This window comes from Oncorhynchus mykiss, chromosome 12, assembly GCF_013265735.2.
Source record: "Oncorhynchus mykiss isolate Arlee chromosome 12, USDA_OmykA_1.1, whole genome shotgun sequence".
NCBI lineage: Eukaryota > Metazoa > Chordata > Actinopteri > Salmoniformes > Salmonidae > Oncorhynchus > Oncorhynchus mykiss.
Window position 1 is genome coordinate 44,900,765 of NC_048576.1, and position 16,908 is coordinate 44,917,672.

At 43.2% G+C, this 16,908-nt stretch overlaps 1 protein-coding gene across 1 annotated transcript in view; it reads right to left on the bottom strand.

The window, feature by feature from the left end:
• LOC110537668 (unconventional myosin-VIIa) overlaps positions 1-16,908 on the bottom strand; it is an 81,809-nt gene that overhangs the window by 16,972 nt on the left and 47,929 nt on the right. Inside the window, exons 25-36 of the mRNA XM_036937636.1 lie at positions 16,136-16,303; positions 9,114-9,212; positions 8,670-8,797; positions 7,379-7,505; positions 7,058-7,177; positions 5,010-5,183; positions 4,574-4,801; positions 3,655-3,825; positions 3,170-3,287; positions 2,889-3,015; positions 638-807; positions 153-346 (exon numbers count right to left, since the gene is read on the bottom strand). Of these exons, the coding sequence (XP_036793531.1) occupies positions 153-346; positions 638-807; positions 2,889-3,015; positions 3,170-3,287; positions 3,655-3,825; positions 4,574-4,801; positions 5,010-5,183; positions 7,058-7,177; positions 7,379-7,505; positions 8,670-8,797; positions 9,114-9,212; positions 16,136-16,303 (1,824 nt within the window). The remainder of the gene's footprint in view (positions 1-152; positions 347-637; positions 808-2,888; positions 3,016-3,169; positions 3,288-3,654; positions 3,826-4,573; positions 4,802-5,009; positions 5,184-7,057; positions 7,178-7,378; positions 7,506-8,669; positions 8,798-9,113; positions 9,213-16,135; positions 16,304-16,908) is intronic.

The following is a 16,908-nucleotide window of genomic DNA, read 5'->3' on the forward strand; positions in this document are numbered from 1 at the left end:
TGAGGTCATAATCACCACAACGTCATATTGCGGTATAAATCCCCCAAGTTTCCATAGATTTCCAAAATGACCCATGAGTACAGTTTCTAGAAGTTCCTGGAACTTTGGAAAATGACAGGAAATTTTGCAACCCTAGTCATAAGGTCACTCACCACGATGTCATACTGCGGCCGGGTGAAGGTGGGAAGGACGTAGACGCAGTCGGCCGGAAAGTCCCCCCGCTGCTTGGTCCTGTCGTTGACCCCGTGAGCCCACCCCGAGGTCATGACCTGCTCGCCACAGTGCTCGTCCAATAGGATCAGGTCGCCCTTGGAAAAACTGAGGAAGGTGGAGTCCTCGCCGCCCGCTAAGGGAACACAACATTCAATACAATGGAAATTCCATTCAAATAACTTTATTGTCCCCTGTGAGGGAAAGTCATGTGTGGTGGTGCTGAAAAACATGCCTCTGTACAAGAAAACACCAACAAAACCACAGTCATTTACCATACTTTCCCTTGTTTGCTTTGATGACAATCATGACTTGTTCTTAAAAAGTGTTTCCAATGTTGATCAATGTGCATTGCCCCTGGGTAATAAACCTAATAAGTAAATAACGTACAGGCAAATAACGTCTCCTTTGATAGTAGGTTACTTACCGGGGTTGGGGCAGTCCAGCAGCGCCACCACAAACTTTGACCTCTTCCTGAGGCCTTCCAAAAAGGTCACAATAAGCTCACAGATGTCCTCTGCATTGTTTGAGGTGAACGTGTACTCGTCTCCTTTGATGGTGGCCAGCGAGAAGCTCTGGCCCTGGAGCTTACCCCCTCTGTCAAGGGAAATTATTCTTACAATATCAAAACAATGATACAGATTATAATACTGTTGTACTTATATTTTATATGGGTCTAAACATGTGAAAATACTATTTTTTTCATTCATCTTTCCATATTTTAGTTTGTTGTATAAAATCACAAGCTTTGTATATTACAACTGAAAAAAATACATATTTCTTATCGTTACAATCATTACTGCGAGCATGCGCTGACCAACTAGCAAGTGTCTTCACTGACATTTTCAACCTCTCCCTGCACGAGTCTGTAATATCAACATGTTTCAAGCAGACGACCATAGTGCCTCTGCCTAAGGTAACCTGCCTAAATGACTACCGACCCGTAGCACTCACGTCTGTAGCCATGAAGCGCTTTGAATGGCTGGTCATGGATCACATCAACACCATCATCCCAGAAACCCTAGACCCACTCCAATTTGCATACCGCCCCAACAGATCCACAGATGATGCAGTCCACACTGCACTTTCCCACCTGGACAAAAGGAACACCTACAGTGCCTTGCGAAAGTATTCGGCCCCCTTGAACTTTGCGACCTTTTGCCACATTTCAGGCTTCAAACATAAAGATATAAAACTGTATTTTTTTGTGAAGAATCAACAACAAGTGGGACACAATCATGAAGTGGAACGACATTTATTGGATATTTCAAACTTTTTTAACAAATCAAAAACTGAAAAATTGGGCATGCAAAATTATTCAGCCCCCTTAAGTTAATACTTTGTAGCACCACCTTTTGCTGCGATTACAGCTGTAAGTCGCTTGGGGTATGTCTCTATCAGTTTTGCACATCGAGAGACTGACATTTTTTCCCATTCCTCCTTGCAAAACAGCTCGAGCTCAGTGAGGTTGGATGGAGAGCATTTGTGAACAGCAGTTTTCAGTTCTTTCCACAGATTCTCAATTGGATTCAGGTCTGGACTTTGACTTGGCCATTCTAACACCTGGATATGTCGCCTGGATATGTCGCAAAGTTCAAGGGGGCCGAATACTTTCGCAAGGCACTGTATGTGAGAATGCTATTCATTGACTACAGCTCAGCGTTCAACACCATAGTGCCCTCAAAGCTCATCAATAAGCTAAGGACCCTGGGACTAAACACCTCCCTCTGCAACTGGATCCTGGAATTCCTGACGGGCAGGGTAGGTAACAACACATCCGCCACCCTGATCCTCAACACAGGGTCCCTCAGGGTTGTGTGCTCAGCCCTCTCCTGTACTCCCTGTTCACTCATGACTGCACGTCCAGGCACGACTCCAACACCCTCATTAAATTTGCCAATGACACAACAGTGGTAGGCCTGATCACCGACAACAACGAGACAGCCTACGGGGAGGAGGTCAGAGACCTGGCAGTGTGGTGCCAGGATAACAACCTCTCCCTCAACGTGATCAAGACAAAGGAGATGATTGTGGACTACAGGAAAAAGAGGACCGTGCACACCCCCATTCTCATCGACGGAGCTGAGTGGAGCAGGTTGAGAGCTTCAGGTTCCTTGGTGTCTACATCACCAACAATCTAACATGGTCCAAGCACACCATGACAGTCGTGAAGCGGGCACGACAAAACCTATTCCCCCTCAGGAGACTGAAATGATTTGGCATGGGTCCTCAGATCCTCAAAAGGTTCTACAGCTGCACCATCGAGAGCATCCTGACTGGTTGCATCACTGCCTGGTATGGCAACTGCTCAGCCTTCGACCGTAAGGCACCTCAGAGGGTAGTGCGAACAGCCCAGTACATCACTGGGGCCAAGCTTCCTGCCATCCAGGACTTCTATACCAGGTGGTATCAGAGGAAAGCCCTAAAAGCCACCCTAGTCATAACCTGTTCTCTCTGCTACCACACGTCAAGCGGTACCGGAGCACCAAGTCTAGGTCCAAGAAGCTTCTAAACTGCTTCTTTCCCCAAGCCATAAGACTCCTGAACATCTAGTCAAATGGCTACCCAGACTATTTGCATTACACCTCCCCCCAACCAACTGAATGAAAACATATCTAATTATCATTGACGAATAATGACTACAGTCTATTGAAAGACAGGAATAGTAGCAGCATTACCTGCTACTGGACACAGCAGTGATCTCTGGGAAAGAGAGTTCCAAAAGGACCTGCTCCTGCTCATCCACAAAGTAGACCCCGGTCCAGTTCACTGCTACAATGACATCATTCTTAGGCAGGCTGGGTCCTGAGGGGTTCAAAGTTTACTTAGAGGTCATTTCAACCTACGTTTAGTCATGATATCATGGATACGATACAGGTCTTTCTCAGAAATATCATTAGTGTAACATTCCTTGTATTAAATTGGCCAAAACTCCCATAAATATCAACAGTAGACTTACCTGAAAACTTGAAGGCCTCGTAGAAGCGTGAGAAGAGTAAAGGCCACTTGAAACGAGCAAAGTCAACCACGTCCTCTTTCACCTTCTGAGGGTCCAACCTCTTCTGGGTGTAAACTCCCTGAGGCAGAGGAGGGGTTAGAGAGACTGTTTGAAAACTGGGTGTGTGAACGTATATACTGTTCATAGGACAATATAGTCAAGTTATAGCGGTAAAAACAAATGTGGATAAACACTGAACGCTGATTGATATGACGGCAACGATTAACAAATGCTAATTCAGAAAACAATAATTTGGCGTAGTAGACGCTTAAACGCTATTCACTAAAGCATAAGCAGTGGAAAAAGTGCTTACATGTGTTTACCCACGACATCCCTGATTATAGTGACAAATAGTTCAAAGGACAAATCCTGTTGTAAGAGCACAAGAAACAGATTTGGGGTCAGAAAGTGAAGGGCACTGAGACTGATCCTTGGGGGACATCTACCTTTTTGTGGGAAGAGACAACTAGCTGGGCCCACTTGTCAGTGGTCTTGGCTGAGCTGATTTCACGGTCAGGGATGTAGGAGGGGATGAGGTTGAGGAGGCGCTCTTGGAGGATCTCTGAGCCATATTCTACGTAGTATTGCTGAGACGCCAGCTCCGCCAGATCCTCGTCCTGAGCAAGAGAGAGGATTGAGAGTGGATAGATGGAGTGAGAGATAAGGGGAAGCTTTAACACTTTCATATTTTACAAAAAAAACATTAGGCATGAATGTGCATTCACATATACACTGAACAAAAATAAAAAGATAGCATGCACAATTTCAAAGATGCAGTTCATATAAGGAAATTAGTCAATTGAAATAAATTCATTAGGCCCTAATCTGTGGATTTCACATGACTGGGAATACAGAAATTGATATGTTGGTCACAGACACCTTAAAAAAGTAGTGTGTCGTGTTACAAAACTGCACATTTTAGTATGGCCTTTTATTGTCCCCAGCACAAGGTGCACCTGTGTAATGATCATGCTGTTTAAATCAGCTTCTTGATATGCCACACCTCAGGTGGATCGATTATCTTGGCAAATGAGAAATGCTCACTAACAGGGATGAAAACAAATTTGTACACAGAATTAAGGGAAATATACGTTTTTTTGTGCATATGGAACATCTCTGGGATCTTTTATTTCAGCTCATGAAACATGGGACCAACACTTTAGACGTTTAGACATTTTTGTTCAATGAACATCAGCATGAACTAAATTCAACATAAAAACGCCATCTCATATCATTCATTAACCTGTAAAAGAGCAAAGAAGAAGAGTGGAAAAGACACAATCAAAGAGCAATTCCCCAAATCTCTCACCTCTAACCTCCCTCCTCATACATGCCTTCATCCCTCTGCCCTCATTCCCCACTCACCCTCTCGCAGCGGTACTCGCCGAACTTGACTCCCCGGACAGTCTGCTGGTAGATGAGGTTGGTGGCCACACTGTCGTCGCCAGGATTGTGCCAGGGCGTGAAGATCTCCTTCCTGAAGAAAAGGCGCCAGGGAGCATTCCTCTCCTGGGCACCCTGCTCCTTGGCATATTGCTCGCACTGCGACACGGCATCCATCACATGGTCGCTGCCGCTGCCCAATGAGGATACCTGGGGGGAGAGGGGGAAGAATGGACATTCAACATTGTTAATTAACCTGGACTCGATAGCTTCTCAAACAAGTTTGTGAGACCGTAAGCTTGAGTGAGTTATTGAGTAAGCAAGAGTGAGTGGGTCCCTGCTTGTATACATGCGTGTGTGTGTGCACATCTACACAAGTCTCTCGCTCAGATGAAGCGAGTGAGGTCCAGTCCAGTACCTTGTCAAACAGGGCGATGAAGAGGGAGAAACCGAAGCGGTCTTGGAGGCTGATCTTGTCGGCCAGGGAATTACACAGCTCGTTGGCTGTGGTGGCTGAGTCAGTCAGCAGGGTCTTAGTGGTGCCATCCATGAAGGTCACTGGCAACATGATGGGTTTCTTCGACTTAGTAGCCTGGGGGGGGGGGGGGGGGGGGGGGGTGATTATTTTTGATTAAAAAAAGAACTCCAGGCTACGCTTGAATGTCTAAAACCAGACAGTAAAAATATGGGCACCCTTGCACTTTTCTTAAATAATTCAACATTTTTACATAATTTGGTTTAAATTGATATGATGTTTTATTGAATTTAACCTTTATTTAACTAGGCAAGTCAGTTAAGAACAAATTGTTATTTACAATGACGGCCTACACCGGTCAAACCCAGACGACGCTGAGCCAATTATGTGCCGCCCTATGGGACTCCCAATCACGACCGGTTGTGATACAGCCTGGATTCAAACTGTAGTGTCTGTAGTGACGGCTCTAGCACTGAGACGCAGTGCCTTAAAACGCTGCGTCACTTTTCAACATTGCAAAACCAATTATATATTTGTTAACTTAAGTTTACCATTTTCATGTAGAAAATAAAGACAAACGGCATAGACAAATTGATTTTCACCCCGGAGCTAGTACTTAGTTGCACCGCATTTGGCCAATATAACTGCCAACAAATGCTTCTTGTAGCTATCAATAAGCTTACTGCACGTTACTACTGACAATAATTCCCACTCTTCAGCAGCAAACCGAATGATAATAACACCCTCCCTACAATCAAAGACGTGGGAGGTTTGAGAATGCTGTGAGATTGATTTGCTGCCTCTGGTACTGGGGGCCTTGAACACGTGCAAGGCATCATGAAATCAGAAGATTATCAGGTGTCAAATGTTCAACCCAGCATCCAAAAACTGGGTCTCCATTGAATGTTGTGTGTCTTCCAGCAGCACATCAAAAAGCACCCAGGAATGGTTCAAGAAGCGATGCTGAACTGTTCTGGAATGGCCAGCGTAGAGTCCAGATCTGAATCATATCTAAAACCTATGGAGAGATCTGAGCACAGCAGTTGGCGGAGGGCACCCCTCCAACATTGAAGAATTAGAGCAGTCTGCTGCTGAAAAGTCGGTGTTTGTCAGCAGCACACTTGGCCAAAGGCTGTGCAACCAAGTCCTAGCTCCGGGGTGCAAATAATGTAATCTATGCCATTTGTCTTTATTTTCTCAATTAAAATGCTATACTTAGGTTACAAAAATTGTATTGGTTCTGCAATGCAGAAAATTCCATAACAAGGTGTGGTGACCAAAAGTTTAATTTAAATTTCAACACATTTTTGAAGAAATAGGAAATCATTTAAGTGCAAGGGTGGCAATATATTTGCAGTGGTGTAAAGTACTTAAGTAAAAATACTTGAACGTACTAATTAAGTATTTTGGGGGGGTATCTGTACTTTACTATTTATATTTTTGATTACTTTTACTCTACTACATTCCTAAAGCAAACAATGTACTTTCTACTCCATACATTTTCCCTGACACCCAAAAGTACTCATTACATTTTGAATCCTTAGCAGGACAGGAAAATGGTCTAATTCAAGCACTTAAAGAGAAAATCCCTGGTCATCCTTACTGCATCTGGTCTGGCGGACTCAATAAACACAAATGCTTTGTTTGTAAATGATGTCTGAGTGTTGGAGTGTGCTCCTGGCTATCCGTAAATTTTAAAAACAAGAACATCGTGCCGTCTGGTTTGCTTAATATAAGGTATTTGAAATGATTTATACTTCTACTTTGGATACTTAAGTATATTTTAGCAATAACATTTACTTTTGAAAAACAAATACTTTTTTACTCAAGTAGTATTTTACTGGCTAACGTTCACTTTTACTTGAGTAATTTTATATGAAGGTATCTTTACTTTTAGTATGACAATTGGACACTGATCTCAATTTAGCATTTTCCACCTAATATGGTTCAGAACTTCCCCCATGATTCACTGATCCTAGATCTGTGCGTACCTGCAGCTCGAGCCAAGATGGTGGCTGGGTCCTGGTGCAGTTCACAAAGGTCCTCCTCAACCTCTCCTCGCAGTATGGAGCGTAGCCTGGCGGACCACTGATCATGAACGTGCGCAAATACTGACGGAGGGAGAAGGGGGGGGGGTCTCAGGGGTTAAAGACCAATGAGACATCCTGGGGCACATTCAGTGGATCCACTTTCAATTCATCCGGAGTAGACCAAGACAAACGAGAGGTGTTGGTGTGTGTGTGTTCGCACCCATATATGCATACGTGTGTATATACGCTGTGTGTGTGTTAGCAAAAACACGAGGGTCTTACTTTGACAAACTTCTCAGAGGGAGCGAAGCAGCCAGCGCAGAGAGAGAGCAGGATCCAGCCACGTGCATGGCTACTCTTAGATGGGTTCTGGGTCAGCTGCTTACAGATCTGACAGTAGATCTCATCCCTGGTAATAGACACAACAGACAGCCAATAACAGTGATGGTTAGGGGTCCCCATATTCAAACTAGCATACCACTTAGAATACACGTCCAATATATTACTTAATCATTTCTTTGTGACAGGTGCAAACAATTACATTTACGTAATTTAGCAGATGCTCTTATCCAGTGCGACTAACAATTAGTGCATTCATCTTAAAATACTGTAGCTAGGTGAGACAATAACATATGACAATTGTTGTACATTTTCCCTCAACAAAGTATTTATCAGCTAAGTCTGTGATACTAGCCAAAAACTAGGTGGGAGTTATTTAAGATAGTGTACTCTTTAAAGAGGTAGTGTTTCAGACATTTTTGGAAGATGGGCAGGGACTCCGCTGTCCTGACGCTGTCCTGACGCTGTCCTGAACATTGGGGTACCAGAACAGAGAAGAGCTTTGACTGGGCTGAGTGGGAGCTGCCTTCCTGTAGCGGTGGGAGGGCCAAGTGACCAGAGGTGGCAGAACGGAGTGTTCGGGTTGGGGTGTAGGGTTTGAGCATAGCCTGAAGGTAGGGATGGGCAGTTCTCTTGTTGGGCCGTTGGCAAGCACCAGGGTCTTGAAGATGATGCGAGCTTCGAATCGAAGCCAGTGGAGTGTGGGGAGGAGCCAGGTGACATGGGTTGAACAGGTGGGATGCGGCATTCTAGATAAGTTGCAGCGGTTTTATGGCACAAGCGGTGAGCCAACAGAGAGTTGCATTAGTCTAGATGGGAGATGACAAGTGCATGGATTAGGACCTGGCCGCTTCCTGTGTGAGGAAAGGTCATACTTTACGGATGTTGTAGAGCATGAACCTGCAGGAGTGAGTATCTGCTTTGATGTATTTGATTTGATTTGATTTGATTTGATTTGAAGAGAACGACAGGGTGTTGTCCAGGGTCACGCCAAGGGGCACCGTGGAGTTATCAACTGTGATGGAAAGGTCTCAGAGCGGGCAGGCGTTCCCCGGGAAGAAGAGCAGCTCCATTTTGTCGAGGTTGCACTTAAGGTGGCGACCAACATCCAAACACTATGGTGGAAGCTCAGATCATCAATGAAGGAGAGGAGGCATGGAAAGAACAGATTAAGAATGCAGAGAAAAAGTATTTCTGAGTAATTGGTAGAATAAGTCAAAGGGTCGTAGGTCACCTGAGGACGGGCCTTAGGATGCCGTTGCCGATGATGAAGTGCAGCTTCTCCAGGTTGGAGGTGGGCCGGTCCTCCAACATGCTGTTTCCCTGTAGGCTGTAATCACCGTCCATCAAACGCCGGGTCACCTATAGGGGAGAAGAGGAGGCGGTGCCAACAGGGAACATTGGTATTGGTAAATGCTGAGTTGGCAACGGGGGGTTTGGATTACAGGGGTACCCACAGATGCTGAACACCCCCATAACAAATCAGAGTACCCTTATAATCTGTCAAATATTAACATGGGAATATCCATAAACAGCAACAAGAATGTTGGTCCAACCCACTATTTTTGGGATTGTGTGGCTCAGTTGGTAAGAGCACGGTAATGCTAACTGGCATATACTATCATTATTATGTTTTTTACTATTATTATTATTATGAAAGCTATAATGAGACACAAACCTCCTCAGTGATCTTGGACTTCCTCTTCAGTGTGAGAGAGACCAGCTTGTGTCTCACACTGTTCTTCTTTTGCCCACCACCACCTTCATTCGAGCTGTTCTGTAAGAGGGAGAGAGAGGGGCGTAGTTGAGCTTTATGTTGTCTGTAAGACTGTCTGTGTCCTGGATGACATACACAAAACAAATCAACCCATTCTACCAACGTCCTCCTTCTCATCTCCTCAATACTCATTATGAAATACTAGCGGCCAATGACTGAAGGCAAACAAGAGTCGTCTTGGGGGTGGGGTTTGATGTGGGTCTTTGCCATTCAATTACAACAAACAAGTGCAGTAATGAGTACAGCGAGGTAAGCTATGCTAGCGTTGCTATGGATAGAACAAAGATTTGAAGTTGAGGACTTCTCCCCTCCTGACTGACACACCATCTCAACATGGTCAGCTAATTTAGTTCTATGTGTTTGCTAAAGCCTGACCTTGTGTTTAGCCAAACTGACAGCAGCTAGCTAGCATAGCTTGTAGATAGCTGCAGCTGGCTATCATATCATATCATATCTCTGCCAAATCAGTTATGGCAAGATAGCAAGAGCCTGGAATGTGTTTCATAAGTAACTCATTCTACAGCACCTTGCTACGAAAGTAGCTTGCAACTTAGTTTCAACGTTTCATCACGTCATGTAAATATACACGTACTGTAAATGTACACGTAATGTAAATATAAGCACAACATGTAAAGTATTGATCCCATGTTTCCTGAGCTGAAATAAAAGATCCCAGAAATGTTCCATACACACAAAAAGCGTATTTCTCTCAAAATGTTGTGCATGAATTTGCTTACATCCCTATTAGTGAGCATTTCTCCTTTGCCAAGATAATCCAGCCACCTGAGAGATGTGGTATATCAAGAAGCTGATTAAACAGCATGATCATTACACAGGAGTATTTCTGTCTGATTGGCGCCCACCCATGGCTGCACCCTGCCCAGTCATGTGAAACCCATTGACTAAGGCCTAATTAATTCATTTCAATTGACTGATTTCCTTATATGAACTCTAAATTATTGCATTTATATTTTTGTTCAGTATAGTACCGGGTTGGACCCCCTTTGCCTCCAGAAAAGCCTGCATTTTTTGTGAGCATGGATTCTACAAGGTGACAGAAACGTTCCACAGGGGTGTTGGTCCATGCTGACGCGATGGCATCACACAGTTGCTGCAGATTGGACAGAGGTACATTCATGCTGTGAACAGCTCGTTCCATCTTATCCCAAAGATGTTCTATTGGGTTTGGTCAGCAACAATGTTCAAATATACTGTGGCGTTCAATCTTTGCTCAATTGGTATTAAGGGATCTAACGTGTGACAGGAAAACATTCCCCACACCAGTACACCACGGCCATCAGCCTGTACTGTTGACACCAGGCAGGACGGGACCATGGGCTTACACCAAATCCTGACTCTGCCATCAGCATGAAGCAACAGGAACTGTGATTCGACGGACCAAGCAATGTTTTTCCACTCCTCAATGGTCCAGTGTTTGTGATCGCATGCCCACTGTAGCAGCAGCTTCTTGTTATTTTTAGCTGATAGGAGTGGAACCTGGTGTGGTCGTCTGCTGCAATAACCCATTCATGACAAGGATCAACGAGTTGTGCACGATTCTTGCCATTCTCCTTCCACCTCTCTCATCAACAAGCTGTTTTCGCCCCCTCAGGACTGCCGCTGATTGGATGTTTTTTGTTTGTCGCGCCATTCGCGGTAAACTCTAGAAATCATTATGCATTAAAAGCCCAGGAGGGCCGGCCGTTTCTTAGATAATGGATCCCGACGCTCAAAGTTGCTTAGGTCACTCATTTTTCCCATTCTAACGTTAAATCGAACAGTAACTGAATGTCTACCTGCTTTATATAGCAAGCCACAGCCACGTGACTCACTGACTGTAGGAGCAATCTATTCTCGTGAACGGGATGGTGTACCTAATAAACTGGCCACTGTGAGTGTATGTTACCGTGGAAACGATATAAACTAGTGTGAGTTGAATGACTTCGGTCTTCAGTCAGCTCAGCTGTTCTACAACATAATATTCTATAGCTGGCTCGTTGTGTCTCGTCTCAAGTCCGCTGATAGATCAAACTAATATCCCTACAGGTGTAAACTGCATGTGGACATGGCACAAACGTCTCCCACCTTGAGTGTTGATACATCAACCATTTTTTTTAGTTGGGTTACAAAGACTAAATATTTTTTTTGCTGTAGATGTCATATTGATGTGCTTATAAAGACAGTATGCCTCCACTTTACTAAACAAATCAAAATCAGCTTTGTGTAGAGTACAACTTCAGCTGTCTAACCAGAACTGGAATGCATTTGTATTTCTATTTGCCCTAATCTAAGGATTTGGCTGTCTAACACATTTACATGCACAGCTCTCTGGGCGAGGTTCTGTCTTCAGTGGGTGAATATGTCCCTTCTGTCTATATCATGTATTCAGTGGTGAAACGTCATTCAGGGGCAGAGCCCCACCTGTTTTGCATGTTATTTTGGCATTAATATGTGTCACATATCAGTTTACAAACAATGTAAAAAATATATAATCATAAAAACTTCTTTGGGATTGTTGTCTCTTCCACAGGACGGTTGAGCTAATGTAGGCTAATGCAATTAGCATGAGTTTGTAAGTAACAAGAACATTTCCAAGGACATAGACATATCTGATATTGGCAGAAAGCTTAAATTAATCTAACTGCACTGTCCAATTTACAGTAGTTATTACAGTGAAATAATACCATGCTACTGTTTGAGGAGAGTGCATAATTTTGAACATGAAAAGTTATTAATAAACAAATTAGGCACATTTGAGCAGTCTTTATACAACATTTTGAACAGAAATATAATGGTTCATTGGACTAATATATAACTTTGCACATATGCTGCTGCTATCTAATGGCCAAAATATAGATTGCACCTGGGTGGAATAGTACATTATGGCCTTTCTCTTGCATTTCAAAGATGATGGTACAAAAAAATACAATACGGTTGATTTTTTTTCTTTGTATTATCTTTTACCAGATCTAATGTGTTATATTCTCCTACATTCCTTTCACATTTCCACAAACCTCAAAGTGTTTCCTTTCCAATGGTACCAATAATATGCATATCCTTGCTTCAGGGCCTAAGCTACAGGCAGTTAGATTTGTGTATGTCATTTTAGGAGAAAATTGGGGGGGGAAAGGGGCGGATCCTTATTAAAACTTGGACATAAACATTACACAACAAAGGCGCCACTGCAGCCCGGGTTCGATCCCAGCCTGCTGTGACCGGGTGACCCATGAGGCGGTGCACAATTGGCCCAGCATCCTCCGGGCTAGGGGAGGGTTTGGATGTCCTTGTTTCATCGTGCTCTAGCGACTCCTTGTGGTGGGCCGGGCGGCTGCAAGCTGACTCCGGTCGTCAGTTCGACAGTGTCCTCCGACACATTGGTGAGGCTGGCTTCCGGGATAAGCGAGCAGTGTGTCAAAAAGCAGTGTGGCTTGGCTCTCGACCTTCGCCGAGTCCGTGAGGGAGTTGCAGCGATGAGACAAGATCGTAACAACCAAAAAGTGGATAACGCCATGAGCCAGAAAGGTTTTAATACATTGGTCATGCTGTCAATCCAGCATGACTTCTGCCACGTTCAAAACAACTGAAAACTCGGAACTCGGAAACCTAAGACTTCAGTGAGTTCAAGACAACTGGGAACTGGGTAAATACGGAAAATAATTTTGAACTGTCATCCAACTTGGAATTTGGGCCTCTATCTAGAGCTCACCAGAAGGACCGTCGCGCCACTTTCCTATTCAGGTGAACACAGCACAACAAGGTGAGTCCAAAAATGTAATGTATGCTGCTGCATAAATTATGTAATATCCCTGCTGTTGGGATAGCTTTATGTAGGCCCCTTCAGTTTGTGGGCACCATTTGTCACATTATAGTGCAATGAATGTATTGTTTAATGTTGTGTAGCGGATTGCATAAAAAAAAGATATGTTTAGTTAGCCCCTGCAAGATTTACATGCTAAAATCACCACTGAATGTTATGGACATGTGCAGTCAGGTGGCAAAACGGGTGGAGTACATGACACTCCATCCTGGATGTGACAGAGTTTTTGCCTTATGGGTCCAGCAGGCAGAGTTCAATAAATACAATCAGATGTGAGATGCAGGAGGATCCTCTTCTCAAACTGAGTAGCATACAGAGTAATATAAGAAGATTGCAATTGCTGAACTTCTGTAGATATTCCAAACAGAGTGTAACAGTGTGATATAGAATAAACCATCCATCACATAATATTGTACAAGCAGTGTTCTGCTATTACAGTGCATTCGGAAAGTATCAGACCCCTTGACTTTTTCCACATTTTGTTATGTTACAGCCTCATTCTAAAAATGGGTTTAGTTGTTTTTACCCCCCTCATCAATCTACACACAATACTCCATAATGACAAAGCAAAAACAGGTTTTTAGAAATATTTGCAAATGTATAAAAATAAAATACTGAAATATGACATATACAGTGCCCCCTTGGCATTTTTCCTATTTCATTGCATTGCAACCTGTAATTTAAATTGATTTTTATTTGGATTTTATGTAGTGGACATACACAAAATAGTCCAAATTGGTGAAGTGAAAAACTTTCTAAAAACTGAAAAGTGGTGGATACATACAGTGGGGCAAAAAAAGTATTTAGTCAGCCACCAATTGTGCAAGTTCTCCCACTTAAAAATATGACAGGTGCCACTGTTCACAAGTAATACAACAACTGATCTATTACCTGTGTGATCATATAGCCTACCTCAAATTTGGAAATATATATTTTTTTTTATCCTGAACAACAATTTATTGGCAGGGCAATTCAAGCAAAACCAATATGCGGTAATAATGATTTGGGCCTATAGCCTACTTTACAAACATCATTGCTACAGTACTGTTTTTAATTGGTTAATGCTGCATTTGGCGTATGTTTTTTAAGTCATGTTATAAAAAAAATCTGAGTGGTAGATCTCGTCTTGCACTTTGACTCAAAGTTTTTTTGACTCAAAAGGTTTGTGACCACTGTTCTAGAGTTTTCCCTGTTAAGACTATCAACTTTTCCCTCTACTGTGGCAATTGTGATCGAATCAACGCAATATTAACCACTTTCAATGCAACATACAGAAACAAAACAAACTACTGTAGGCAAGAGATTTGTTGTAGGCAGAAAGCATCGGAGTAGGATTCTATTGTATTGACACGCACTACTCAGCACGTACTCTATACAGACCAGTGCGGCATAAACAATCAGAGCTGCAGTAGGCCAATATGCACATTTTGTTCATATACTTTGTTAGTTAGTGAGTTATTAGCCCAGTTATAGATCATTTGTAGTCAGAAATAGGGGAGTGATTGCTTCCTACAAGAGCACAAAACGTGTACATTTCTAGACATCTTTGAAAAGCAAGTCAGGTATAGATATTTATTTATTCTTAAAGGTGGCAGTGTTGTATTTTGAGACAGACTTGAATCAGCTAAGTAGCCAATAGGCAGAGAGTAGCATAATTTGTCTGATTCTCTGTAATAATGGTATGGGAATAATAATGCATTTTATTTTGCAAAGTGGTTTCTTGGATCAAATAACCCAACAGCGGAGCGGGTCGAGAGTTTAAAGTTCCTTGGTGTCCACATCACCAACAAACTATCATGGTCCAAACACACCAACACAGTCGTGAAGAGGGCACGACAACACCGTTTCCCCCTCAGCAGATTGAAAAGATTTGACATGGGTCCCCATATCCTCAAAAAGTTCTACAATGGAACCATTGAGAGCATCCTGACCTGTTGCATCACCGCCTGGTATGGCAACTGCTCGGCATCCGACCGTAAGGCGCTACAGAGGGTAGTGCGTATGGCCCAGTACATCACTTGGGCCAAGCTTCTTGCCATCCAGGAGCTACATACTAGGCGGTATCAGAGGAAAGCTCAAAACATGTTAAAAGATTGCAGTCACCCAAGTCATATACTGTTCTCTCTGCTACTGCACAGCAAGCGGTACCGGAGTGCCAAGTCTAGGTCCCAAAAGGCTTCTTAACAGCTTCTACCACCACTTCTAAGACTGCTAATCATTCTACCCCTACCTATATGTACAAATTATCTCGACTAACCTGTACCCCCGCACATTGACTCGGTACCGGTACCCCCCATATATAGCCTCGTTATTGTTATTTTATTGTGTTACTTTTTATCTTATTTTTTACTTTAGTTTATTTAAGAAATATTTTCTCAACTCTATTTCTTGAACTGCATTGTTGGTTAAGGACTTGTAAGTAAGCATTTCATGGTGAGATCTACACCTGTATTCGGCGCATGTGACAAATAACATATGATTTGAACAACATTTTCAGTTACCTCCTTGTCTGAAGGACAAGTGGATAAACAGGTTAATGTCACGCCCTGTGTTCAATACAGGCCTCATGGAATGTAGGCCTATATTGAAAATCACACTTTGGATGCTACTGTAGGCTGAATGATAGAACAGCTATTTCCATGTTCAAATTTAATGGGCTGCATTTTCTCCATTGTTTCTGATGGAAGGCCACTCTGGTAGGCCTGCAGTATGATCAAATAGCCACAGTAGTCTACTTGACCACTGTTAAAACTGTAACTTAAAGTGAGTACAACCTTAGTGTTCACAGTAAACGTGCGCTGGAAGTTGCACAGACTTTTCACAACATTCAAATTTGGGCAAAAAAATAATCAAACACCTTTTTGCACATCTCCCCCGACTCCTCAACCCCACATTCTCTCACGTCCTCCCTTTCATCCCTTCTCTACCCACCCCACCCCACTCTCTCTCCTCTTCTCACTCATTTATCTTCCCTTTACCCCTCCCCCACTCTTCCCACCCACATTCTATCCCCTGTCTCAACTATGTTTAGGAGAGGGGAAGCTGATCCTGAATCTGTACCTAGGGGAGGTTTCACTTCGGAGCTCACCCTCAACTCTCCCTCCACAGTCTGGAGCTCCTGCAGCTCTCTCTTGTATGTCCTCTTGCTCAGCGTCTCGTAGATCTTGGTCATGACGGGGATCTTCTCTGAGCCGTCACTGATGGCGGTGTGGTACTTCGGTTCAGGCAGGTCCCCCATGAACCTTAGTACTGTGATCCACACCGCCAGGGCTGCCTGGGGGATAGGGGGAATGGGATTGGTTTTCAAGAGATTGTTTGGCCAAATTGCTCAATTATAGTGCATTCGGAAAGTATTTAGACCCCTTCCCTTTTTACACATTTTGTTACGTTACTGCCTTATTCTAAAATTGATTAAATTAATGTTTTTGCTCATCACTCTACACACAATACCCTATAATAACAAAGAGAAAACAGTTTCTGACATTTTTGATAAATGTTGATATTTTTTAAACAGAAATATTTTTTATTTATTTACATAAGTATTCAGACACTTTGCTATGAAACTAGCATTTTAGTTCAGGTGCATCCTGTTTCCATTGATCATCCTTGAGATGTTTCTACAAATTGATTGGAGTCCACCTGTGGTAAATTCAATTGATTGGACGTGATTTGGAAAGGCACACATCTGTCTATACAAGGTCCCACAGTTGACAGTGTATGTCAGAGAAAAAAACAAGCCATGAGGTCGAATGAATTGTCCGTAGAGCTCAGAGACAGGATTGCGTCTAGCCTCAGATCTTGGGAAGGGTACCAAAACATTTCTGCAACTTCGAAGGTCCCCAAGAACACAGTGGCCTCCATATTTGAAGCGATGGTAGT